At 37.8% G+C, this 27389-nt stretch overlaps 1 protein-coding gene across 6 annotated transcripts in view; it reads left to right on the forward strand.

Moving 5' to 3' along the window:
• Nucleotides 1–27347, forward strand: part of CtBP (C-terminal binding protein) — a 119573-nt gene extending 92226 nt beyond the window's left edge. For 3 of the 6 annotated variants that reach the window (XM_028187808.2, XM_028187809.2, XM_089738868.1), the window contains exons 3-12: nt 3667–3890; nt 10344–10471; nt 15429–15688; nt 16711–16842; nt 17664–17863; nt 19865–19964; nt 21922–22052; nt 23550–23708; nt 25211–25447; nt 26123–27347. In XM_028187808.2, the coding sequence (XP_028043609.2) occupies nt 10389–10471; nt 15429–15688; nt 16711–16842; nt 17664–17863; nt 19865–19964; nt 21922–22052; nt 23550–23708; nt 25211–25447; nt 26123–26188 (1368 nt within the window). In that variant the 5' untranslated portion in view covers nt 3667–3890; nt 10344–10388 and the 3' untranslated portion in view covers nt 26189–27347. Of the gene's footprint in view, nt 1–3666; nt 3891–9563; nt 9629–10343; nt 10472–15428; nt 15689–16710; nt 16843–17663; nt 17864–19864; nt 19965–21921; nt 22053–23549; nt 23709–25210; nt 25448–26122 lie in introns of all 6 variants that reach the window. The other 3 variants (XM_028187807.2, XM_089738870.1, XM_028187811.2) reach the window with 3 other exon arrangements.
• Nucleotides 27348–27389: the final 42 nt, after the last annotated feature.

The raw sequence follows: 27389 nt of genomic DNA on the forward strand, positions 1-27389 counted from the left end.
GAAAAAAAAAACGATCTTGCGGTCGACAACAAACTAATAGCCAGACCTAAACGCAAAAACAATAATAGTTTGCCAAGATTAATACAGTAGGTAGTGTAATGCTGAGGGCAGTTCATTTGCTTTCATGCAAGCCAGCTATGTCCTCGCGTCAGCTGATTTTAAGCGTAGTATAAAAATATCATGAAAAATATCTTAAAAATTAATAAATGTCATCGTGATACGAACCCTCAATCAAGACAGTTTCATTAATCAGCACCTGCGTCTACTTTATTTCCGGGTATTCTGTACATTTTCAGCTATGAATTCCTTTGTAGATTTTGACATACATTATTACTGAGATTTCTTGTAAATATTAATGCAAACTGCCAAACATCTAAATATATTTTTCTTTATTGCTTAGATGGGTGGACGAGCTCACAGCCCGCCTGGTGTTAAGCGGTTACCGGAGCTCATAGACATCTACAACGTAAATGCGCCACCCGCCTTGAGATATAAGTTCTAAGGTCTCAGTATAGTTACAACGGCTGCCCCACCCTTCAAGATCTAAAGAAAAGACATCTAAATACACACTTTCAAGACATCTAAATAAAATTCACACTTTTCATACTGTTAATGATATTTGTCTGACGTATCGTATCGAAGGACGTATCGTGTAGCTTAGGAAATACCGACGATAGTAGTTCATATTATTATGTAATTTGCAGCAAATAAATTAGTTTCCGTTCGAAAGGTAGGGCTCTTATTTTAAAATACGACAACTTCGGTCTCGATGGCTTAAATTGGATTATCTACTAGTCTTGGATATATTCCATCTAATGGAGATCTGATTGCTGCTCAGCCAAGAACCCTAGTCTCTATAAACATAGATAGTAATATATTAATCTTCGCTCAACGATCGATATTCAATCATAATCACTGAAACCTCAACATAACGATTCATGTTATTAAACATTACACACTTCGCTTTTTTTATTGATAAATAAAAGAACATTTCCAAATAAAAGAGATGTGTGGTATCGTGGGACACCGGAGAGGAACGAAGTTTCTTATTATAAAAATATTAATTTTAAGTTCTATTCGAGGTATAAAGAAAATAAAACTGGAAGTTTCGCAACAACCCACGGTCATTCATAACGTGCCAACTTATTGTGGTACACTTCATTCACGGTTGTTTGCATAAGAGTATTGTATTGCGCAAACGAACGAACTGAGTTCGTGGTCAATGAATGATAAAAAAATTGGTTATTTTTTGTACGTTATTACAAAGTTAAGTCGTAAACTGTGTGCATTAATAATAAAAATCTTGCGTTACGGACGTTTTTTCCCAGTTTGGGAACCCCTCTGCATCGTCCCATAAGGAACTTTTGTTCCAAAAATCTGGTTAAAAAGCTCGGCAATAATTACTCAAAGAAAACGAGAAAATCATTTGTAAAACAGAAGAGATATGGTACTTAACTGTTTTGTCTTTGCCTATTTTTATAAAATAAAGAATCGTCACGTCGTTCGTAAACACGCATCCTACCGACGTCGACCGGACACCGTCACTGTCGAATCCGTCGCTTGCGACGAAGGGCTCGACGAGCGAATTAACCCACAGACACAGCCCACTGAGTTTCTCGCCGGATGTTCTTAGTGGGTCGCGTTTCCGAGCCGGTAGTAGATTCTGCGAAGCACTGCTCCTGCTAGGGCCAGTGTTAGCACCACTCCGGTTTGAGCCCCGTGAGCTCACCTAAACGTTAGGGTGAAGCTGATATAGCCTCTCAAGGCTATCAGCATAGGTAGGAAAAAAAAAGAGACGAGATGAGAGTAATAAACGTGTGTGTTTAAATTAAACGTTGCGTAGTGTTATAGCGTGCTCATTGAACTAATGGTAATAGCGATGTCTAGTAACGCATATATTTACGTAATATTAAAACTTGATTAGCCAAGGAGAGACACACTATAAACCTATCTGTCTTTGATTACCAAATATGATATGTGGATAAAAAAAATTGCACAACTTCTTGCAGAAAAATAATATTAGTTGGATATATTTTCGTACAAAGAATCTTCAAGCATTATCGGAGAGATTATTCAAGAATAAATACTAATTTACTTATACAAGTAAACTGTTGACCTCAACTTAACATAATTCATTCTACAATAGCCGATAAAACTGTCTTCGGTCGACAGTAAAATTATTCCTCCTTCTTGTAGACATTCCGTGAGGTCATAAGGTTTTATATTGCGTATTCTAATCCCCTGTTTGCCGATTAATCAGAAGATAGCGATCCCGTGTACCCGACTCTAGTTTCTTTGAGTTAGCAATACTACCATTATTACTTATTCGGTAGTCGTATCCTCATAATATTTGCAAAATCAACCAACTACAATCCAAAATTATCCAACAAAATTAAATATCAACGATTTCCAAGTAAATTAGAACTTCGGCTGTGGTGGTACGATAGTATGGTGGGTCTGTAGGTGCATGGGTACGTGTTATTTCAATTCCACAAGGGCAAAAAATCTTAGGATCATCGTATGAGGGGCAGGGTGATCGGAGAGATGTGCTCCGCACTAAACGCTTCACTTTCCCCTCTTTGCCTTTTCATGAGCTCTGTCTCATGAGAGGTTCGGACGTTGGTCGTTGAGCGACAGGAAGTTTTAGTTGGTTCGACTCCGACATGTCCCGCCCGCCATTCTCAGTGGAGGGCGGAAGTCCGGCGATATCCGCCTGACAAAAAAAAAGAAGGATCATCGTATATGAATCTCACTGTAAATAGGAGTAGCAAAAATACTCGCAAAATTCTGAATATATCTCGAATGATGTTATCAAACGAATTACGTAACATTTTAAGTACAGAGAGCGATGGTGTCTTGTGCGAATGCAAGCTAACGACATAAAGCTACATTGTTATTCGCACAGATTTATAGACCGTAAAACATTATGTTGCGAGCCCGCAGCCAACAGTGAATTTAATATTATGCGAGAAACTACTTTTGCTATTATTTATTAGATGGAGTACTCTTTGAGCCTTAAAATAAATACTATAGAGTATTATTATTGGTTCTTTTAGTTTAAAGGGTGAAAAATTCGTGAACCATTTTAGTGTAGGTACATCGCGGTGGTATATGACAAAGGGAAGATCTTCCACCGAGCGGCTGATATTGTTCGGTAAACCGACGGTTTGAATGTTTTTTTTCGGAACTTCTACGAGTATATATTATGCAAGCTTATCGTTAAAATGTCTTAAGCGATATTCAGGCATCTGTCAAATATCTTGCGTTGTATGATGGCTACCCGCCAAACGGCTTTACTCATTCAGCTCTCTTTTGTTCTACACATTACGGCATTCCCATCCTATCATTAAGGAAATTTTAAATTTCAACTCCCAACTATGATTTCAAAGAGAGAAACTGCAGCTTCATGAGAAAAATGACACACATTACACACCTTATGGATCACTTCTACGATTAAAACATATGTTTCAAGTATTATTATCAGTTTGGTTATTTTCACATTAAGTAATGCACCTACAACAGGATTCTCTGCACCGCCCTTGGTTGACTGGTAGAGAATGACTTAGGCATTAAGTCCGCCATTGTACTTCTGTGCATTTAGTTAAATGAATACATAAATAAATAAAACAGAACGTGTAATAAATTGGCCTTTTCTGTTTGTTACAGGTGCAGTGTTAACTTTTGGAGCGTGCGTGTTTGAGTGCGTGCGAGTGTGCAGACAACGTCGCGGGAGGTGCTCGCGCGCGTGTGTGTGTGTTTAAGTGCTAGTGACACGGTGAGAGTGTTGTGCGTCGTGCGGTCCCAGGTGGCGCCGACGCTGCCGTCAAGTCAATGCCGTTGTGCCGATGGAGCGGTGATCGCGGCCTGACTACGTCGCTACAGCAGCGCTGGTCAGTATTCAATACAATTGGATATTTTAGAATGAAGTTCGTTATGGGACGATGCGGAGGGGTACCCTAACCGGGAAAAAACGTCCATAACGTAAGATTTTTGTTAGTAATGCACACAGTGTACGATTTAACTTTGTAATAACGTACAAAAAATAACATATTTTTTATTATTCATGGTCCACGATCTCAGAGCGTTCGTTTGCGCAATACACTAACTCTTATGTAAACAAGCGTGAATGAAGTGTACCACAATAAGTTCGCACGTTACCGAATGACCGTGGGTTGTTGCGAAACCTCGAGTTTTATTTTCTTTATACCTCGAATAGAACTTCAAATTAATATTTTTATAATAAGGAACTTCGTTCCTATCCGGTGTCCCATTACACCACACATCTTTTTAATTTATTTATTGCTTAGGTGGGTGGACGAGCTCACGGCCCACCTGGTATTAAGTAGTTGCCGGAGCCGATAGACATCTACAACGTAAATGTCGCCAAATGCTAAACGTAAATGCTATGTAAATCGCATATTTTTGCAACAGCAACATTGATTTTTAAAAAAACAGACAGTTCTTATTTAAGTACGCACCAGAACTGGTTGGTACGGAACTTTATTACTGGCGGTAGGACCTCTCGTGAGTCCGCTCGGGTAGGTATCACAGCCCTGCCTATTTCTGCCGTGAAGCAGTAATGCGTTTCGGTTTGAAGGGTGGGGCAGCCGTTGTAACTATACTGAGACCTTAGAACTTATATCTCGAGGTGGGTGGCGCATTTACGTTGTGGATAAATATGGGCTCCAGTAACCACTTAACACCAGGTGGGCTGTGAGCCCGTCCACCCAACTAAGCAATAAAAAAAAGTAAACTTTTACGCGATCGAGAAGTTAAAAAACTCGCACTAAGCATACTGAACAGAACTAGTTTGAACAATGGTACAGTATAGTATAAGGCGTGACCTGATAAAAAAAAAGGTTTTTCCTTTTTGGGACCATCATTAAATGTGTTCTAATGAAGGGAAATTGAGTGATTGACATTATCTGTTAACTTACGGACGCTAGTAGAAAGGTTTTTTTCTCTCTCGATATTCTGACAAAATTCTCTCCGAGGAAGTCAAATCGAACTGAGCAATATCCAGAAACCTGACTTCGTTTGTTTAGAATTACTAAAGCCGAACGACTTTAAAATGTGGGATTCTCTGTTTTACAAAAACCGAATAACATATGATCATCAAAGAGCGACCATTTTGTAACCAGTTGAATTTATTAAATGTTACTTATTTTGTGTAAGCTATGAATTAATTTGCGGCAGGGGTGGACGTGTTGTGATTATAAGTAGTATGAGTCGGTATCATACCATTTTGATTATTTTTACCGCGACGTACTCGCGCATGAAGATAGATAGCATAGTAGGCCAGTCGTTATACAAATCAGGCTGTGACCTCATGTTTCAAGGTGGGTGGTGGCATATACGTTGTGATGTTTTTTTTTTATTGCTTAGATGAGTGGACGAGCTCACAGCCCACCTGGTGTTAAGTGGTTACTGGAACCCATAGACATTTACAACGTAAATGCGCCACCCACCTTGAGATATAAGTTCTAAGGTCTCAATTATAGTTACAACGGCTGCCCCACCCTTCAAACCGAAACGCATTAGTTACTGCTTCACGGCAGAAATAGGCAGGGTGGTTGGTACCTACCCGTGCGGACTCACAAGAGGTCCTACCACCAGTAATTACGCAAATTATAATTTTGTGGGTTTCATTTTTATTACTAGATGTTATTCCTTCACCGTGGAAATCAATCGTGAACATTTGTTGAGTACGTATTTCATTAGAAAAATTGGTACCCGCCTGCGGGATTCGAACACCGGTGCATCGCTCAACACGAATGCATCGGACGTCTTATCCGTTAGGCCACGACGACTTCAAATGATGTATGTGTGCTCTGCTAATCTCTGACCCCAGGTGGGTTTGTTCCCACATATTAGCAATAATGATTAAAAAAATATATAAGTATGACATGTAGATAGCGTTATTGAGTATTATCAACTATTGAGATATTTAAAAACAAAAAAAGTTTCATTAGTACCGTAAATCTAGTTCCACGTACTTCGCAAGTACACTTTGTGGTAGGCAGTATTGCGCATTGTTGATATCCCGTGAGTGACGGTAGCCAGATGGGGGTTGTATCTATGTGTGTATTTAAAAAAAGAAAGAAAAAAAATCGTAATCGTATCAGAAATGCCTTTTTTAAAAAAACCTATACCTATAAAATAAATAAACCAACCGGTCAAATTTTGAAAAAAAAAAAGAAATACTGACTACCATTTTATAAAAGCCAAAGATTCCGTTACAGATTCGATATGACGTTACTATGTAGTGATTAAATCTCTCGAATTACGCTTTCTGTGTCTGTAACTGAATTGCTTATCTGTATTTAATATTTAATTATTATTGCACAAATACTGTTAATGATGATCTGGTTTGTAAGCAATTACGATTTCGAAATTAATTAAATGTCGCACATGTACACAATTCGTATTAATTTTCCATTGATAAAACCGTTTGAAGGATTAACGAGATATTACGTGCAATCGCGCTATTTATGTTATGTAAATATAGTCTCGGTTGTGTAATTAAAATGAGATTTATAAATAATTTGTTGTGACAAATGTAGTAACGTAATGTAATAAAGAAGAAATAAGTCGTCTATAGTATGTTTTTAACGAGTACATTAATTGAATATTATGCAATTTCGAAAAGGGCACATGTCGCATATTTTGTCAAATACGTTTTTTCATATAGATGTAGTTTTGAGGCTTACCTACACCCATTTTGCGGTAGGCAGCGGCTTGGCTCTGCCCCTGGCATTGCTGAAGTCCATGGGCGACGGTAACCACTCACCATCAGGTGGGCCGTATGCTCGTCTGCCTACAAGGGCAATAAAAAAAAAAAATTATAATAATTCCAGTAAGTTACAATTGCTAATTAACACTAAAATATATCTCAAAAGTTAATATTTTAAATTTTACACTGCTTTAGAACTCCTGAACATTTTCAGAGATGTGCCCTTTTCGATATTGCATATTTAATTAATCTAGAAGGCTCAATGGCCCTGATTGTAAGTGGTTACGTATGTAGATGGATATCAGCAATGTCAAGTATGCAGCAAGGCCTTTGTATACCGCTACGAGCTCGTTCAAACGAGTCTTCAAAGATGGAAGAATACTTTATTATTTTTCTTTTATAAATACAGGGTTTGAAGTCGTCGTGGCCTAAAGGATAAGACGCCCGGTTCATTCGTATCTAGCGATGCGACTGGGCCGGTGTTCGAATCCCGCAGGCAGGGACCGCGGTAAAGGAATAAATAACATGGTGTAATAAAAATAAAACCAGCAAATAGTATAGTTTGCGTAATTACTGGTAGGGAAACTTGTGTAGATAACACCACCCTGCCTATTACAGTTGTAAGGCAGTAATGCGTTTCGGTTTGAAGGACGGGGCAGCCGTTGTACTCTAAAACTGATACTTAAAACTCATGTCTCAAGATGTTTGACAGCATTTAGTTTTTTGATGTCTATGGGCTTCGGTGAATACTTAACAGCAGGTGAATCGTGAGCTCGTCCACCCATGTTAGAAAAAAGAACATAATTACGTGGTACCAAGATTAAGATTATTCCACGGCAGACATTGCATTGGGCCAAAAAAAGGCGTTTGATCGTAAAGCCACTTATTGGTTCAAACTGTCAATCCAAATTACCCAAGGACTTACTCAAAACCAATCAAACAGATATTAAAATTGCTCAAGTTGTATAAAAGAACTTTAGTGACAAACACAAACATACCTACATACGCATTACGCACTGCCATCTAATAAAGATACACGAGATAATAATAATTGCACCAAAGAGATAATAATAATTTTAACTATTTTGTTCTACTTATTAGTTTCTTCTCACCAACAAACTAAAGTTTTTTAAAAAGACAATAATAATAATATTTTTGACCAATCATAAGACGTAATGCTTTATATAGATTATTTGCCAACTCATTTTTCTTCCGTGACAAGGCTTGCTCTTCAATTGGGCTTTTGAAAAAATAATCTCATGTTCTGTGATAGTAAGCAATAACATCATGGATATGTAGCGTTACGTTTAGTTTTTGGGGATTATGAACAGCGTAACTTGCTGATCGACCAGTGTTCACACAATATACAATGTATTATATATACGTACTATGTACATACATAATACAATAGTAAATACTGACCTCAATTTGTATATACATATATGACAATATGTTTAAATTTAGTGTAATAAATCAATTTGTGTGTAGCCATTGTTAATAGACGATGGTAGCAGTAGTAAAGATTGCATTAGTTTCTTGCTTTCTCGCCTATCAGCTTTATTGAGTACTATTGATTACAATAATTCATAAACTGAAAGTTATACGTTTTTGAAAGTAAATATAATGTATTAAGTTGACGGGTCATTTCAGATCCTCCTGATCCACTAACGGTGTTTTAGGTATCTCTAGCACCGGTCATCGTTCTCGTGGAACCCGTTTGAGCCCCGTGAGCTCACCTACTAGTTAAGATTACGCTGATATGGTCTCCCTAGACCATCAGCTTAGGTAGGGAAAAAAAGTTGACGGACATTTTGATATTGTTTTTATGTTTTTATCATTCGGTTTATTCTTCGTTGATGGGAAGAATATGGGCCCATTAAAAACTCTTATGACCATTAAAACGAATCTAAAAGTTTGGCGCCGCTTGAATTAGAATAAATATAACATTAGAACAGGCATCACGAAGATTTCACTAAATTATCTCTTAAAAATTCGATGAAGATCATTATTTCTGTCCGAAAATAGACGTGCGCCCACCCACATAATATAGTAAGCTGTCACCGTCGTAATGGATGCCGAATCTGAGGCCTGTACAATCAAATCGTGATTCAGATAGGGGCATATCATAAATACTAAGAGTTATTTTAAAGAATATACTTAGGTTTCTTTGAAAAAGATTTTAAGCTCTTGCTTTATAGTGTGGCGCGGTTAGCCATCATATGATAGATATCATATCATATGAAAGATCTTCCAAGCGCGTGATATTGTTCGGTAGACCGGCGGTCCGAATGTTGTTGTTCGGAACTTGTATATATACAAGCTTATCTTGAAAATGTCGTAAGCGAGATTCAGGTATCTGTCAAATTAATATCTTGCGTTGTATTGATGGCTACCCGACACAATAGTATTAAATGTGATAGGAATTATCTCTGCAAACTAGAAACTGTTTTAATGTAACAAGTTTTTCGGAATCCTCAGGAGAAATGAGGTATAACATGCATCTTTGTGGAGATTCATTTTAGTTAAAAGGTTCTTTATACACAAGTTAGGTCAGATACGTTACGTATTGCACGCAAGAGCAACAAAGTTGTCGCAAGCATGCGTTTACTTCTTCTATTTATAAATATTGATCAGTCATTGGAAATACACATGCATTAAAAGGAAAAAATATTAATATTATTAATAGTATTTTCTTTATGTAAGATACTTCTTTGGACGAAATATCAATGAAATCTTCAAATGCTTTTAGGATTAAATGGGAGTTGGAATAAAACACAAAATTTAATATTAAAAATGATACAAAAATACTGAAGTTATCTTTCTGCCTCAGGTCAAAAAAGCGACACAAGACCTGCAATTGGGCTGTGTGACCGCAACCAACCAACTGATCACATTGTGAGTAACAATGATGCTCGTTTATACAAATAAAATTCCGAAATAAATAATGGGAGGCTTTTTATTCAGAACCATGTAACCCGTATTGGAAATTATTACCCACAGACACAGCCCACTGAGTTTCTCGCCGGATCTTCTCGGTGGGTCGCGTTTCCGATCCGGTGGTAGATTCTGCAAAGCACTGCTCTTGCTAGGGTCAGTGTTAGCAATTCTCCGGTTTGAGCCCCGTGAGCTCACCTACACACGCTAGGGTAAGCTGATATAGCCTCTCAAGGCTATCAGCATAGGTAGGAAAAACAAAAAGGAAATTACAAGAGTAAACGTCGTACTAGATATATCAGTGGAAACTGTAGACGATGCTCTCAAGCTCATATTATAATTATTATTAAATACTTATTAACACCACAAAAATGTTGGTACGGTTATTTTTAGCCTGAACGGCGGGTAGGTAGGTATCACAATTTCTTTACGCAAAGCCGTTAAAGAGAAAACTTCCAAGTTTTGTGTATTAGATTGCTACTATTGGGACTTTCCAATCTGAAAATATTGTTAACAAACTGGGATCCGAAATAATGAATCCGAGATATTATTGAATTTGTTAGATCATTATCCTATAGAAAACAAAAAAAAAATACATTGTCTGTCTTAGAGGTTTCTCCAAAATAATTTTGTGTCCTTGAGACGTATGTAATTGTACTTAATTATTTTGTTACAGGTGACGCGCTGCGGAACATATATTAAAGCGGCTTTGCCGCTTTAAATGGACAAACGCAAGATGCTGCCAAAGAGAGCGCGCATGGATAGTATGCGGGGTCCTATTGCAAACGGACCCCTGCAATCAAGGTCAGTTTGTATTTCTAATACTGGAAAACTTGACAATCAGATCAATCTAGCCCTTAATGAAATTTGAAACGAATCGATCCGAATAACAAGTTTTAATTTGATTAGATTATTGAAAATCAGAAGCGTTAAGATTGAATAGTGAGTTCGATTGCCAACCCATACTCATACCGGGCGGGCAGTGTAACGATCGCGGCCGCCGCACTCAACAAACCGGTTTCCGCGTTTCGAGCTCATTCCACTTATTCTTTCCTCGTGCTAATCCTATTTGGTTTCCATCAAAACTTGGCCGAAGGGGTTGCGGCCCCTTTCCGCCCTTGGGGGTGAGGCCCCGGAGGCCTCTTTGTTTGCGAACAAATCTGTTTTCGTCTGCCCCCGGGAAAGTTTGTCGAAATTCTGAAAACTCCGGTCCCAGTCAGGAATTACTTTTCAGTTTCAACGTTCGAAACTTCGTTCGACAATAATAATAACTCCGTTTCGGTATGACGAAAGTTTAAATTATTAGTTTAATCCGACTGATGGTTTAATTATTCGGGACGGGTTCCGTAGGACGTTTTCCAAACTGCGATCACTTTAGCCTGCGCTATGATAACAAATACGTAGTAGCCACTTGTATTCCGATTTATTGTTGGTTTTTCATTGACCGTTGATTATAAATTACAGATTTTGTTCACTTATGATCAGTATTTAACAATTATTGTTTTAATGTTAATTATTAGGTAACGTTTTCTTTTTCATTTGCGGATTCATCAATTCAAAATGAATTTAATAATGTCACTTCGATAAAATCTGTTTTTATTTTTTCCTATCTAAATAGAATAAATACCTTGAATCGACTCGAAATCCGTACAAAATATTTAATGAAACAACGTGAAAGTCGTTCACGTAATGTTTATCAAACAGCAACCTTGGCTCTTGTAAGTCGGTCGTCGACACCGACTCGGATTATGTGCGCGCATAAAATATACCTCCACACAATACAAGTGTACGTTGTTTATATTGTAATAAGGTGCTGCTGCTACTGTACAAGTTGCGATGCCAACGGGAATAAAATTATTATTTCGGTTGCATCTTTTTGTCAACGCTTATATGTTGAGAAATCGGATTAATTATTTAGTAAAATGTTTTTTTTTTAATGTTATTGCTGATGGGTGGACGAGCTCCTGGTGCGAGCGACCTGGTGTTAAGTGGTTACTGCAGCCCATAGACGTTTACAACGTAATGACCGTCACCCACCTTGAGATATGAGTTCTAAGGTGTCAGTATAGTTACGTCTTTCAAACCGAATATGAATAAGATGGGTAAAAGTGGGGATGGTTTTTTTTCGACATATTATAACGATATTATTTATCAAAGACGAATACGCTTACAGGGTTTGCTTCGGTTACTATTGTCTGGTTGGTTTTCGATAGTGGTCATGACTACTGTACCACTGTCACTGTTTAATTCCCGGTCAGTGTCAGTATCTCTGTTTAACATATACGGTGTTCTGAGTGTTTCATATTCGTATTTCTGGAACCATTACAGAAAATTCTTATGTTAGGGCTGCATTGATCAGGGAACATGAAAAAGTAAAATGTAGGTAGTAAGTTCCTTTTCATGAAATGGTTCGTAGGTTAGATAATTTTTTTCCAACAAAAATACCTATTATTTAACCATTATTATTTGGTTTTTATTATTGGAATAAGCTAATAGTGCTCGTTCGTAATCTATCTTTTATCAAATACTAGAATCGCTAATCATTGTTATCGATGTGCCCAAAGTTTATTCGCTTGCCTAGTTTTACAGTTAGCTATATTTCGATTTTCAAAAAAACCCAATGACTTCGACATAATTTTCGTTCAATTAAACTCCAAAAAAAACTTATCTAATGACGCACTCTGTTAAAATAATCAAATATGTATGTAAAAGTATTAAAATAAAGATCGAAAACTCTCCTTATCAACAATAATTTCGGATTATTAGATAAAATTGGCATTTATATTTCTTGGAAGTATTTAAATCGAACCGGTGCTTACCTGTTCGTGCCCAACACAATACATTTGTTATCGGTAAAATGATTAAAATTGTTTATGTACCGCCATAAAGTGTATCGTGAACTCAATGACAAGTTCTTTATCAAATGAAGCTAGTATAGAGTCCTGAGCGGTAGGCGGTGGCTTGGCTGTGTCCTTGACATTGTCGATGCTCATAACCGAGGGTGACCAGTCACCACGACGTGGTCCGTATGTTAGTTTGCATTCCGGAGCAATAAAAAGAAAGGTATAAAGATCATGAATGTAAATCGCGAACTGTGATCTGGTACGGTGAACTGTGTATTCGTTATTTCTTTCTAAGAATTTATCGCCTCGTACGCGATAAAAAAATATTTTTATACTGTAAACACGTTGAGCGCAGTTTGTTTTTATGATCCTTAAGCATTTTTTAATTACTCGATAATGTTTAACATTTGGAATGCTTTCGTACTAAAACTAAATTCGGTTTTTGAACTTTTTATCGGCTTTGACTGGGTTTGGTTAGTCGCTTATGGGCTGTAAGCGGTTTGTGTCGATGTTAGTAGTAAGCATGTTATCGTGAACTTTTTACGATCATGCACTGAAACCCAGTTTAGACTGTAGCGTTCTAAAACTTGGCCACACGGAATATCATATAGTGTGACGTCATTTGGGGTTAAAATGTACGACAAGGTAACCGCATCTTAAGTATACAAAGCAATTAGTCACATGACGTTATTCTGTGTTGTCATTAGTGGTTTTTTTATTAGTAATTCTAACTCTAGATAGATGAGACTATATATTTTGTCAACAATTACGGGCTTAGTACAAGAAGAATAATCGTCATTTTGAGTGAACTCGAAATTATTACTGCTTAAACTCAATTTAGTATTCCACAATTAGTAAGCACATTGATATTTTTTAGGAAGCGAAGATAAACAAAACAAAAATACCAAGCCATTTTAGCGTGCAATCAGCGCAACGAAGTAACTAACTGCTCGAGTAATATTGAATGAAACGCGCGGTGATAACCAAACCAACCCGGCTTATTGAATTATATACCTCGTTACGGTACACGTTCAACTCCATTGTTGTAACCCCTTAGGTGCTTGGAATATTTTTTGTGATATTAACTTTGAATCGTGAATAGCATTCTGCGTTGTTCTATTAAATTGCGAGACGCGATAATTTTGTCGTGGCTGTTTCTCGTCATTTTAGTTGTTTTGTTATTGGCTTCATACTTTCATTATCATTGGTGTTAAGGTGTAGATTTGAAGGTTGTATAATATCGTTATTTACTTAAAATTGTATTGTCTAGAACATCACTACATAGTATAAAACAAAGTCGCTTTCTCTGTCCCTATGTATGCTTAAATCTTTAAAATTACGCAACGGATTTTGATGCGGTTTTTTTTAATAGAAGATAGAGAGATTGAAGAGGAAGGTTTATATGTATAATAACATCCATTAAATAGTTGAGAAATCAATAATAAATTACAGTTTCCGAAGCGAAGCGAGGGCGGGTCGCTAGTTATTTTATAAAACACTAGCGGACCCGGTGAGCTTTGTTCCGCCACACGGTTTGTTTCAAACACATTAACCGATCAACTTCAAAATTTAACCATATAACGTTTAGCTGTCAGTTGCGTTTTGTTATACCACGTTTTATGTCACGTCCCACGGGAATGTGATAAAAAGTATCCTATGTCCTTCTCCTGGCTCTAAGCTACCTCCTCACCAATTTTCAGCCAAATCAGTTGAGCCATTCTTGAGTTATAAATGGTGTAACTAATACGACTTTCTTTTATATATATATATTTGAAAATAAGTGAGGTGTTACCAATTTTATACTTTCGTATCTATTTATTTGTGTATAGTTCAGCAGACTTGCACTCTATACATAATTAAGTAGGTGTGACGCATTATTTAAATGTAATGGACGTGGTTTTATATGTAAATTTATTCAATGTTCTTACGTTGATTATGTTACTAAATGATACGATTATACAACGGCTGACTTTAAAATGTACATTTTGATTTTTTTTAATTAGCACCCAAAGTTGGAGTTTATCGGACAATTTATAACACGATTATAAATTTTAGGATGTTTTTTTTGTACGTATATGTACGCAAAACAACTATTCCGTTAAATTATTAACATTACATCGTTATCGCTGTATCAGCCTATGGTAGAAATCGTGGCCAATATTTTCTAAGTCTTGTGCACAGTGATTTTTTTCATGATTGGTCGGGTTTGGCAGTCAATCTGCTAGCTAGAGATGCAAGATATGGTATATGGCATATTATAACAAAAAAAAATGACATCCTTAAAATGGTCACATCTAGAACATGTTAAAAACAATTACAATCTGATTGATAACTTGAATGAATACACATCTGATTGTGTCTCTAAATGCGACATTGTAATCGCCTGCCTATTTCTGCCGTAAAGCAGTAATGCGTTTCGGTTTGAAGGGTGGGGCAGCCGTTTTACTGTTATAAGTGAGACCTTAGAACTCATGTATCAAGGTGATTGGCAAGTTGTAGATGTCTATGGGCTCCAGTAACCACTTAACACCAGGTGAGCTGTGAGCTCGTCCACCCACCTATGCAAGCTATATCTATATAGTATATCTATATACATATATAAAAATGGATTGCTATTCGTTAGTCTCGCTAAAACTCGAGAACGGCTGGACCGATTTGGCTAATTTTGGTCTTAAATTATTTGTGGAAGTCCAGAGAAGGTTTAAAAAGTAGATAAATATGAATATGCTTGGAATTAAATAAAAATAACAATTTTGTTTTTCCTTTGATGTGTCCCTCGTCGGACGGATTCCTTTTGTTTGTTTTAAGTTTATTTTATACAAAAGTTTAGGTCTTTTATTTATCGATTGAGGCGCTACGAAGTCTGCCGGGTCAGCTAGTAAAAAATTAATAAATAACTGTTTTTTTGTAATTTCCAGGCCACTCGTGGCCCTGCTGGACGGTCGGGATTGCACCGTCGAGATGCCGATCCTGAAAGACGTGGCGACGGTCGCCTTCTGCGACGCGCAGTCGACGTCCGAAATACACGAGAAGGTACTCAACGAAGCGGTCGGGGCCCTCATGTGGCACACCATTATACTAACCAAGGAGGACCTTGAGAAGTTCAAGGCGTTACGGATCATAGTACGCATCGGGTCAGGTGTCGATAATATCGACGTTAAAGCCGCCGGCGAATTAGGTGAGTTGCGCATAAATCTCTCTCTCTCTTCTTCATATTATACCTACTTGTATGTAAATTGTGTTTTTGAATTAAATAACATGATGATTTTTTTTTAATGGGATTTTATGTCCTGGTAACTAAGACCTTTAAGACACGTCTTATTTTAATTTATATTCTTATTTGTATGAAAAATGATAATATGGAGTGAAATGAAATGAAATGAAGATGAGTAATTTGAGGCATTAATCAACTGGGATGAAATTAAATGAAAGCTCAGTAAAATGGTTGTCATTTACTGAGATTTTTTCAGTGGGCTTTTTGGAGGATCCCGAGAAGTCACATTCAGCGGCTATGTTTCACTTTCCCACATTTGTGCACTTTCACAGATATTAAACAGTTAATAAACCACCGTTATTACACATTTAAACCTGAAGAAACACTAAATAGACAAAATAAAACAAATCACACTACTTCACTCCCGTTGCGTTTCCGCCAAAAAGTCCAATAACATGATGATGATCCTTTATTTGAATAAATTACGTAACCAGTAAATTATTATGTGAATTAATATACTTAGTTTGTATTGATCGTCTTGTCTTGGTTGATTAATCCTCCCGATCCACTAACGGTGCTTCTAGGTACTTCAAGCACCGGTCACCGTTCTCGTCGAACCCGTCGCTTGCGACGAACGGCTCGACGAGTAAATAAACTCTCAGACACAGCCCACTGAGTTTCTCGCCGGATCTTCTAAGTGGGTCGCGCTTCCGATCCGGTGGTAGATTCTGCGAAGCACGACTCTTGCTAGGGTTCGTGTTAGCATCGTCGTCAGGTTTGAGCCCCGTGAGCTCACCTACTAGTTAAGGTTCCGCTGGAATAGCCTCTCTAGGCTACCAGCTTAGGTAGGAAAAAAAAAAGAAGGTTGATTAATTAACAGGATCTTACAAGCCTAAAATGCTGTTGAACCCTTCGCATTGGATTAGATTAAGTCGCAAACTATCAAATGTTCAACGTTTAATACTTTGCATTTGTTAATGTTACAGGAATAGCGGTATGTAATGTTCCCGGGTATGGAGTCGAGGAGGTAGCCGACACCACGATGTGTCTCATATTGAATTTATATCGACGGACGTATTGGCTAGCCAATATGGTCAGAGAAGGAAAGAAATTTACAGGTGCGTTGTGTCAATTATTCCGTTAGCATATTACGTTTGAAATGCGCTTTTGTTGAATTATTCAAATGAATTCGAGGTTTATTATGGCTTTATTTGAAATTGAATACGTGCACATTATGGATAGCTTTCATGTTGAAGGCTGTGATTTAATAAGAAATATAATTTGTCAATAAAAACCTTCGTACTGTTGGTGGAACGTATTATCCTGTCTATTTGGGTACTAAGTAACGTGATACACAGGACAGCTGCATAACTATTAAATAATATAATTTTGGATATTAGTGTGGCATAAGGTCGGATATTTTTGAATTTTGCAGTGAAACATTTTGCATAAAAGTCATCCTTAGAAACGGTTAGGTTCATTAGCCTAGATATCGAGAATTAGAACTTTCATCTCATGTTAAAAAGCGACGGCATTAAAGTTACCATATGATTCTACTCTCTATTAGCATCATCATCATCAGCCCACAGTAGTCCACTGCTGGACATAAGCCTCTCCTAATCCACACCACAAACTCAATAAACAATATAAAAAAAATAGTTTAAAAAAACTAACAAAATACGCTTTTATAGAAAATCCAACTGAAAATTTGAAAATAAATTTGAATTAAAAATAGTGTAAGAAAAAATGATTTTATTGTAATAAATCGGTCCTTAAGAAGTATACCAAATTTCGCCAAAATTCACCAAAAATCATGTTCAAAGATTCGGTTACGTACTAACATACATACGTCTGAAGCTAATAAAAGCATATTAAAAAGTAGTAGTGTATGTATACATCCAATGAGTACGTAAGTCGATGGTCGTGTGGTACATTCCAGGGCCGGAGCAGGTGCGCGAGGCGGCGGCGGGGTGCGCGCGCATCCGCGGCGACACGCTCGGCATCGTGGGGCTCGGCCGGATCGGCTCGGCCGTGGCGCTGCGGGCCAAGGCGTTCGGCTTCAACGTCATATTCTACGACCCCTACCTGCCCGACGGCATCGAAAAGTCGCTGGGGCTCACCAGGGTCTACACGCTACAGGTGAGCCGCGCCACCACCACCCCAACACACCTACCGCCCACCAATTATGTTATTACAGATGTTGAAGTGAAACTTTTAATGCGACTTCCAATAAGGTTGCTTTATTTTTACCTAAGCTGATGGTCTTGAGAGACCGAGGAGATGGGAAGACCCGATAACCAATTGACATATTTTGGTTAATACCTTGACTATTTCCGTCGTCTTTTTGGCATAGGCACCCCCAAATCACTAGCAATGAAACCTAAAAGCTGTCTCTGGATTAGAGTCTCATGGATGATGCAACGTTTCAGGTCACATAACATAACAAATGTATCTAGTATTAAAAACTATTAACGCACTTCCATAGCAAAACGAGACAACAAGCAAATCAATTTTCTAGTACTGTTGTCAGTTTTTCATCTATACATATAAATGAAATTGGAGTGTCTGTTTGTAATATTGAAGTAACCGCTTTTTACTACATTCATATGAATATATATACGGTACATACACCAAAATAACATTTTTTACAATTTTTGTCTGTCTGTCTGTTTGTTCCGGCTAATCACGGGTAACATCGCGGGATTCAGCTATCAATAATAAAATTTAATGTTTCCGAAGCGAAGCGAGGGCGGGTCGCTAGTATATAATATAATTGGAAAGGACAATGCCCATTTTCTATGGGCGTTTGGGCCCCTAAAAAAAGTTGTCGGGTGATGATGATTTTAACTTAATTTGATAGACAAAGAAATATTGTTTCATATTCAGAAAACGATTTTTATATTCTCACCCAGGCTTAAGAGAAATCTGTTTTTTTCTGCAGCTAAAATTAAGTTCTTAATTGTTTTCTTCGAAATCAATAATCGCTCTCATCATTATTTACAGTATTAAATAAGTTAATTGTGGGTAATGTTGCTAGAAATAAGCCCTTACGTACATTTTATTATTATTATATCCTCATAATAATAATAAAATGAAATGAAATCCGGAAGCCGGCAACGATATTGTTGTTGTTGTTTTTAAATTCGCCAACAAGCAGGCAAAGAGGCCTGCAATAGGCTACCTATACAGCCTAGTCTGTCATAGTTATATTTTTTATATATTTTTTATGTTAATAAAAATCCGGTGTATTTCTTTTTATTGCTTTTTGGGAGTTTTGACGTCAACTTGATGAATAGCACATTGAGTGAGCGTGAATTTCCGCAACCTTTTATCTTGAAAAAAAAAACAGTCACTGCTATGTTAGCCACAGTTTTATTCCAATGCCTCAATAATCGTGAACAACGATTATTGACATTTAATACACAAAACAACACCCAATTTGTATATTATACATCACAATAAGCTATTAAAAAAACATAAAATAAAACTTAAAGTGACGTTTCACTCGGGTTGCTGCCAAAACTCTCTGATCATATATAGTAAGAATAGAGTAATGGTAGGCCATTGAGATTTTTACTAATGGAATCATTAATATCTAAAAACATTAAATAATTCATGGTTTTAAGTAATAATTATTATTACAATACATAAATATTGAATTGAACAACAATAAACTAAAAAGTCTGTGAATTATAACGATTAGCAATTTTTTTAATTTGTTGTTCAAGTCACAGACAACTCTTTCGTTTGTCAGCATATAAGTTTACGTATAAGTATAAGGCTGTATGGGCTAATTTTCCCTTTGTCTATTGGCGAATTTAAAAACTATGGCACTCAGTTTTGGGATGTTATCAAATAAGTAATTTATTTTTTTGTAAAACAATGCCAGGGTGAAAGAAATGTTGATACATAAACTAAACAACATGAAAAAATAAGGCATAGTTTTTCAAGTACAAATAGTTTTGTCATGAAGTTGGCCCACTTTTGGGCATTGTCCTTTCCAAGTTCGTCGTCCGATGTCCTGAAATTGATGAAATTTTCACAAACACATAGATACAGGTCAAGCTAATTACAACGCAAACTGGAGAATTTGGAAAAGGTATTTATGGGTTTTTAAAATGTATAAATTTTCCGTTCCAGGACTTATTATTCCAGAGTGACTGTGTCTCACTGCACTGCAGCTTAAACGAGCACAATCACCACCTCATCAACGAGTTCACCATCAAACAGATGCGTCCAGGTAAGCCATTTTAGCTTTAAATTGCTCATAAATAATAACGACGCTTGAAAGGCAAACGTGACTAAGCGACAATAACTGCTTTGTACATAAATGATAGGCAATAACCATATTCGATGCGCAAAAAAAACATATTTCTAGATCTATTAAAATCATTTCAATCCTACAGCTACTAGCTAGATTCTACTACAGCTAGATTCGTTGAAATACTCGAAGAAAAAAATATATTTTTGCTGTAAAATTCACGCATTGTCGCTTAGTCACTTTTTATCTTTCAAGCGTCGATAATGAGCGGTGAATGGCTATTTGGTTTAGACGACATTTTTGAGACTTGAACAAATTTTGAACAGGAGAGCCATTTAAAGTTTAAAGTTTGGAAAAAATATCATAATAAAAAACTTTCTTCAGCTATTTGAATGGAGAAAACTTAATTGAAGTTCAATTAAAAGTATCGAACTGTTGATGCTAATACCATATAAAACGGAACTTTAATTAAATGTCCCGTATGAAGCGAAATATCGCTTAAACTAAATAGCCTTTCACCCCTCGATATATATACTAATATTATAAAGCTGAAGAGTTTGTTTGTTTGAACGCACTAATCTTAGGTAATACTTGTCCGATTTTAAAAATTCTTTCAGTGTTAGATAGCCCATTTATTGAGGAAGGCTATAGGCTATATAACATCATGAGACCCATACAAGTGGAGCACCAATAAAGAATGTTTCAAAATATTTTCAGTTTCTACGTAAATGAAGTGAGTGGGGCGTAAAATTTAGGGCTATGCCAAAGTAACTATTCCACGCGGACGGAGTCGCGAGCAAAAGCTATATTTTATAAACTACAAAAAGTACACACTAAAGACATAGTAAAAGTATAACATTATCAAGACAGACTGAAATAATCTACTATCATTATTAAACTGATCAAATCAAACTGTAATAGTGTATCTGAACAATTGTATTTATTGTAATGTTTTTGATTATCTGATTACGGAAACTGAATGAGGTAGGATTCACAGGGTACACGTTTGTACTAACAATGAATTGTGAATCCATTGCATTCTTCTATGTGAGCTTCTATTTCTGTTTGACTTAAGAGATAAAGGAAAGGGACTAGTTTTACCCATAAACAATAGATAGCTTTGTAAACAATTATTTTTGCGCGTATTGTTTTTCTTCTGAAGCAGTGTAAAAGTATATTCAAAGCTAATTTGGTAGGCAGCGGCTTGGCTCTGCCCCGGGCATTGCTGACGTCCATGAGCGACGGTAACCACTCACCATCAGGTGGGCCGTATGCTCGTCTGCCTATGGGGCAATTTAAAAATAATAATAATAATATGTAATTAGCTTTGAATATCTATACTAACTATTTATTTACTTATTTATTTATTTATTATACTTCATGTAAAATCTACATTGGCGGACTTAATGCCCAAGGCATTCTGTACCGGTCAATCAAAGGTAGTGCAGAGTAAATAGTGGTAGGTGCAATGAAATTTATATTAAGTTACAAATACATACACAAAAAAGAGTATATATATAAATACATATATATATACAATCACATATACATATCGACGCTTGAAAGGCAAACATGATTAAGCGACAATGCGTGAATTTTACAGTAGACTAATTTAAAGTTGAAATACCTGAAAAAAATTATATTCCAACGAATCTGGCTGTAGGATTGAAATGATTTCAATAGACCTAGAAATGTTTATTTTGCGCATCGAGTATGGTTATTGCCTATCATTTATGTACAAAGCAGTTATTGTCGCTTAGTCACGTTTGCCTTTCAAGATTCGATATACATACATAAATACATACATACAACTATGGCAAGCTTAGGCCAATTTAGAGCTGACTGCTTCATTATTGTAGTTTAATGTCTTTACAATTTCATCCAAGTTCCACTGTGTCTTAACATGTCGGGTGACGGTTCCTCTCGTATGTTCCAGGTGCGTTTCTGGTGAACACGGCGCGCGGCGGGCTCGTGGACGACGAGGGGCTCGCCGCCGCGCTCAAGCAGGGCCGCATCCGAGCCGCCGCGCTCGACGTGCACGAGAACGAACCCTTCAACGTCTTCCAGGTACGGAGCCAACGCATGGGCCGATCGTGCCTCTCTCTCTCGCTCAGGAGGAACGTGACACTTTTTCGTGCGTGCAGCCGGTGTTCAGCCGATTTATAAGACGTTGTCACGTCAAAGCTCATTGCTAATTTGTGGTTAAGTGTCTTTGCCTATAGAGATGTTAACGTGATTGCCGCTACCCAACGGCTACCCAGTATCAAACACATATATAATATAAAATAATAATTTAACTGTGTTATAATTAAAGCCATACCCCGCAACTTCTCAACCTTTTTTCAACTCTTATCTCTATTAATAAATCATTCGCAAAATAAGCAATATTTAAATCACAAGACAAAGAGTAGAGTTCATTTAAGCTACCTGGAGCCACTGCGGTCATCCACAGTGCGTTTCCAGAGATCTTTTCTGGCTCGTACCGTCCGGCTTTGGAATGAGCTCCCCTCCACGGTGTTCCCCGAGCGCTATGACATGTCCTTCTTCAAACGAGGCTTGTGGAGAGTATTAAGCGGTATTCAGCGGCTTGACTCCGCCCCTGGTATTGCTGAAGTCCATGGGCGACGGTAACCACTCACCATCAGGTGGGCCGTACGCTCGTCTGCCTAAACGGGCAGTAAAAAAAAAAACAAAAAAAAACAGCTCTAGTATTTAGGGTGTCAATGCAATAGTAGATTGTTTCATCGTAACCACTAAGTGCAAATTAGGAATTATAAATGAGTGCACGCACGGGTAGCCACCACCACCCCGCCTATTTCTGCCCTGAAGTTGTAATGCATTTCGGTTTGAAGGGTGGAACAGCCGTTGTACTGTAAAAACTGAGACTTAGAAATGAACGTCTCAAAATGAGTGACAGAATTTACGTTGTTGATGTCTATGGGCTCCGATGATCACTTAACGCCAGAAGTATCGTTAGCTCGTCCATACATCTAAACAATAAAAAAGTAAAGGTGAAACATTTCTATCTTGTTTGTCTACCTCTAATGTAGATAATAAGTACTGTAGACATGTACTTACGGATCCATCAGATCCATTAACCTCAGTACTGGACACCTTCAGCTCTAGCACTAGGAAGATCCCTTAGGAACCCCGGTAATCGTGCTCGTCGAACCCAGCAAAGAGCTCGACGTGCAACCTAACCCATAAATCAACCTGCTGAGATTCTCGCTTTCTTCTCAGCGGGTCGCGATTCCGATCTGGTAGTAGATTTATCCGCGAAACAGCTGCTCTTGAGTTGTTGTTAGGTCTCAAATCCCACCCCTCTTGGCTGAGTGAGCCTTTGCTCGCTCATTGGTTTTGGTGAAACTGACTTCTAGGCCACTACTATCTTTCATTCCTAAAAAAACATAACTACGCTCCCATACACCTATAGTCGATGATTATATTACAATGATCAAATTCTGTTGCACTAATTTCTTGGTGTTGTAGACTTATTTGAACGGTCACCGACCGACATTGTCCCTGTCAACCGCGTCAGCACTGACGTGTTCTGTACTTTTGCAGCAGGGTCCGCTGAAAGACGCTCCGAACCTGCTGTGCACGCCGCACGCGGCCTTCTACTCGGACGCGTCCGCACAGGAGCTGCGCGAGATGGCCGCCTCGGAGATCCGCCGCGCCATCGTCGGCCGCATCCCCGACTGTCTGCGGAACTGCGTCAATAAGGTGCGCCCACCGCTTGTGTCGATTGAGCTCCTCTTCAATTGGAGCAGGTCATCTTCGTAAATTAACCCACAGACACAGCCCACTGAGTTTCTCGCCGGATCTTCTCAGTGGGTCGCGTTTCCGATCCGGTGGTAGATTCTGCGAAGCACGGCTCGTGTTAGCAACGTCGTCAGGTTTGAGCCCCGGGAGCTCACCTACTAGTTAAGGTTACGCTGAAATAGCCAAAGCTCTCAGCTTAGGTAGGAAAAAAAAACAATTGGAGAGAAAAAAATAATGTTGCTTACACAAAATGTGTACAGTTGATGTCATACAGAAACATGGATTTTCCTTGTTAGGTTATTATCAGTGGTCGGAGTAGGTAGATTGATTTTATATACTTGCGTCAAGATATTATAATATGGACATGCCATTTTATCCATAATGATTATTTTTTTTAATTGAAAATAATGTATTGTTAATCCTCATCGGATACAATTTCTATATTTATGAGATAAAGTAACAAAAGCCCTGTCTAAGTTTTGTCTCATACTGACAAACGTCATTCCTAATTCAACAGAAAGGGACAAAATACAGCATAACTATTCCAAGGCGTTTGTGTATAAAATAAAATACTGATTTCTTTCACCATTAGCTAGCACTGGTAGCGTAGATTAATATTATTAATACGTTTTCAACTTAAACACAGATTCATGCTAATTTCAAAATTTCGGAATTAATATTACAATAAAAATGAAGTTCCGGTATTTTGGAGGCTTATCCAGATTATCCTCTACGTTTGAAATCAAAGACCTTACCTTATCTCAATCTACCTACTCCGACCTCTAGTTATTATACATAATTTACTGGTGATAGGATCTCTTGTGAGTCCGCGCGGGTATGTACCACCACCCCGCCTATTTCTGCCGTGAAGCAGTAATGCGTTTTGGTTTGAAGGGTGGGGCAGACGTTGTAACTATATTTGAGACCTTAGAACTTATATCGCAAGATGGGTGGCGCATTTACGTCGTATATATCTATGGGCTCTAGTAACCACTTAACACCAGGTGGGCTGTGAGCTCGTCCAGCAATCTAAGCAATAAAAAAAAAGTTTATAACTGACAAAAGAACGAAGAAAGAGAGGGAAGGGAGGTGTCGCGCGTTGTGTCACGAGCAGACAAAGCAGATCTTTTCATATTGAGATTCATTAACACTAAACATACCATAACGGGTCAAATGACCCATTTTGAAACTTTGTATTAAAAATGCACATATCATCTTATTGCTTTTGCACAGTTGACTTCATGACTTTTTCTTACGAATTAATCAACAGCTATCATACTTTTTTTTGATGTTTCGTTTTGCTTATTTTGAGTAATACTTGTCTTATAGGTACTGTTATCTACCCGCTGTGGGTGAAGTAGGTGCCGGTAAGTGTTGGTATGATTAGTGTAATGTGTGTGTAAAGTCTCTGAAAACGAAGCTGGTTTACTTCTAGTAAAGGTGTGTATGTGTTTATTGTGCAGGACTACTTCATGGCGGGAACGGGCGGCGTGGTGGGCGGAGTGGTGGGCGGCGTGGTGGGCGGCGTGGTGTCGGGGTCGGGCGGCGCGGGCGGCGCGTACGGCGAGGGCATCAACGGCGGGTACTACGGCGCCGCGCAGGCCGCGCACTCCACCACCGCCGTGCACGAGCCCGCCGCGCACGCCGCGCAGCCGCCGCCCGCGCAGCCCGCGCCGCAGCAGCAGCCGCCCATCACGCTGGTCAGTGCCACCCGCATACCTCCTTAAACTCATTATTATAAACTAATATATATAGACCTACAGTGGTTTTTTTACGGATGTTCCGTTATAACTGCTGAACTATGCATCCGATTGACTTGAAACTTTGTATCCATGTAGAAAATACATGTACTTAATGGATAGGCTAATATTTATATGAGCGTTGGACTCCTTAATAATAATGACAGTAAATAATAATGTCAGTTTTAAATGCCCAGTGAGGCGGACGGGTACAGCTAGTTATAAACAAAATTTAAAAAAACAGCAAAAAGTTATTCTTTTAATAATTGATATTGGATAATATTCGAAATATGAAAAGAAACTTTAACTTTGTGTAGACACTAGGTGGCAGCACTTTATAAATATGAATTACAATTTAGTGTTCTTGTTGTGTTATTGAAGAGAATAAATAAGTTTGTATATTGTACTAATTCTAATTAAATTGTTTTTTTACAATCCATATTTATAAAAAAAGAATTTAATGAGAAACAGTACAATATACAAACTAACTAATTCTCACTTTCAATCACACAGCAAGGACATTCAATTACAAACCATATTATAAAGTGCTGCCACCTAGTGTCTACACAGAGTTTAAAGTTTCTTAACGTTATCTTATCGAATAGAAAAATAAAGAGAAACATTTTTATGTTGCAGCCTATAAACACGACGGACCCGGCCAACCACCAGATCCCCAAGCAGGAGAGCTCGGACGTGCACTAGACGGGGGGCGGAGGCGCCGACAATAGTTTAACCGGGGCGGAGGCTCGCCGCCCGCACTCCTCACACTATTCTATTTCTACTTAATTCGCGTTGTATGTAGCTTGATGTCTCGCGGTACTCCGGCGGCGACGCCTCTATGACAATAAAGTGTTTGACTGTTGAGGCGTCCCTCCCGGGAAGACGAACACCTACACATATATATATATCGGACGGGACCTTGTGTGTGTGATTGTAAACAGTGCGGTTCTACGAGATTCGTTTGTTAATTATATAGGTGATATATATAGATTTGTGTTTCCAGCGACGCGTCTTGAATGTGTTGTGTCGGTCTAGCGTACACATATATACATATACATACATACATATATATAGTATAGTTTTTGTTCTGGCGTATATATATTATATATCCATAGCTTTGTACAGTCACCGGGTAACAAGAGCCCAGTCTGCGCTCACGTGCGACTGTCGCCGCTCGTGTGTACAGATTGCAATTTAATATAAATATAATTTTGAATTAAAATTTCACGAGACGAACAAATATTGTTTGGTACTGAAGGCGGAATCGAAATCGGATTATTATTGTTTCTCATACGCCCCGGAACGATCCTAAGCGTTTGCAAAAATGTTTGTATACATATTACGTAATACCAAAATTAACTCTTAGACAAAATTGCAAGTTCTACTATCATCGTCTGATATTTTATTTCTAAACGGTTTATGTAGTGTTTTTAGTGTTAAAAAAAAACGTGTATTAAAATTTTTAAACGTAAGAAGAAAAGACTGGTAGTACAGTTGTCCGGGGACACGCCGGGCTGGAGGACTATCATCACATTTACAAGGGACGCAGTACACAGAGGAGGTCAAATATTTTTTTAATTTTTTTTTTGTGGAACTTACAAAAATCATGCTTTCATTTGATTATTTTTCTTTTCTAAATAGACTTAAGTGATTATAAAATAAATAAATAAAAAAAAAACGATTTGTAAATGAATGAAGAAAACACCATTGAGATAATGAAAATATAAATAAAAAGTAATTAGTACCGAAACTCGATAGCGGGGCGCTTCCCCCATTCCAGAAACGTTCGGAATAATGTGAGAAAATTGCTATTTAAAAATTTAGTATTTACTTACAGTTTAGTTTAATGACAAAAATAAAACAATGTGTATATTTTATGAGAAAGTGAAAAGTTCTTAAATAA

This window comes from Bombyx mandarina, chromosome 26 (assembly GCF_030267445.1).
Source record: "Bombyx mandarina strain Sakado chromosome 26, ASM3026744v2".
Classification (NCBI taxonomy): domain Eukaryota; kingdom Metazoa; phylum Arthropoda; class Insecta; order Lepidoptera; family Bombycidae; genus Bombyx; species Bombyx mandarina.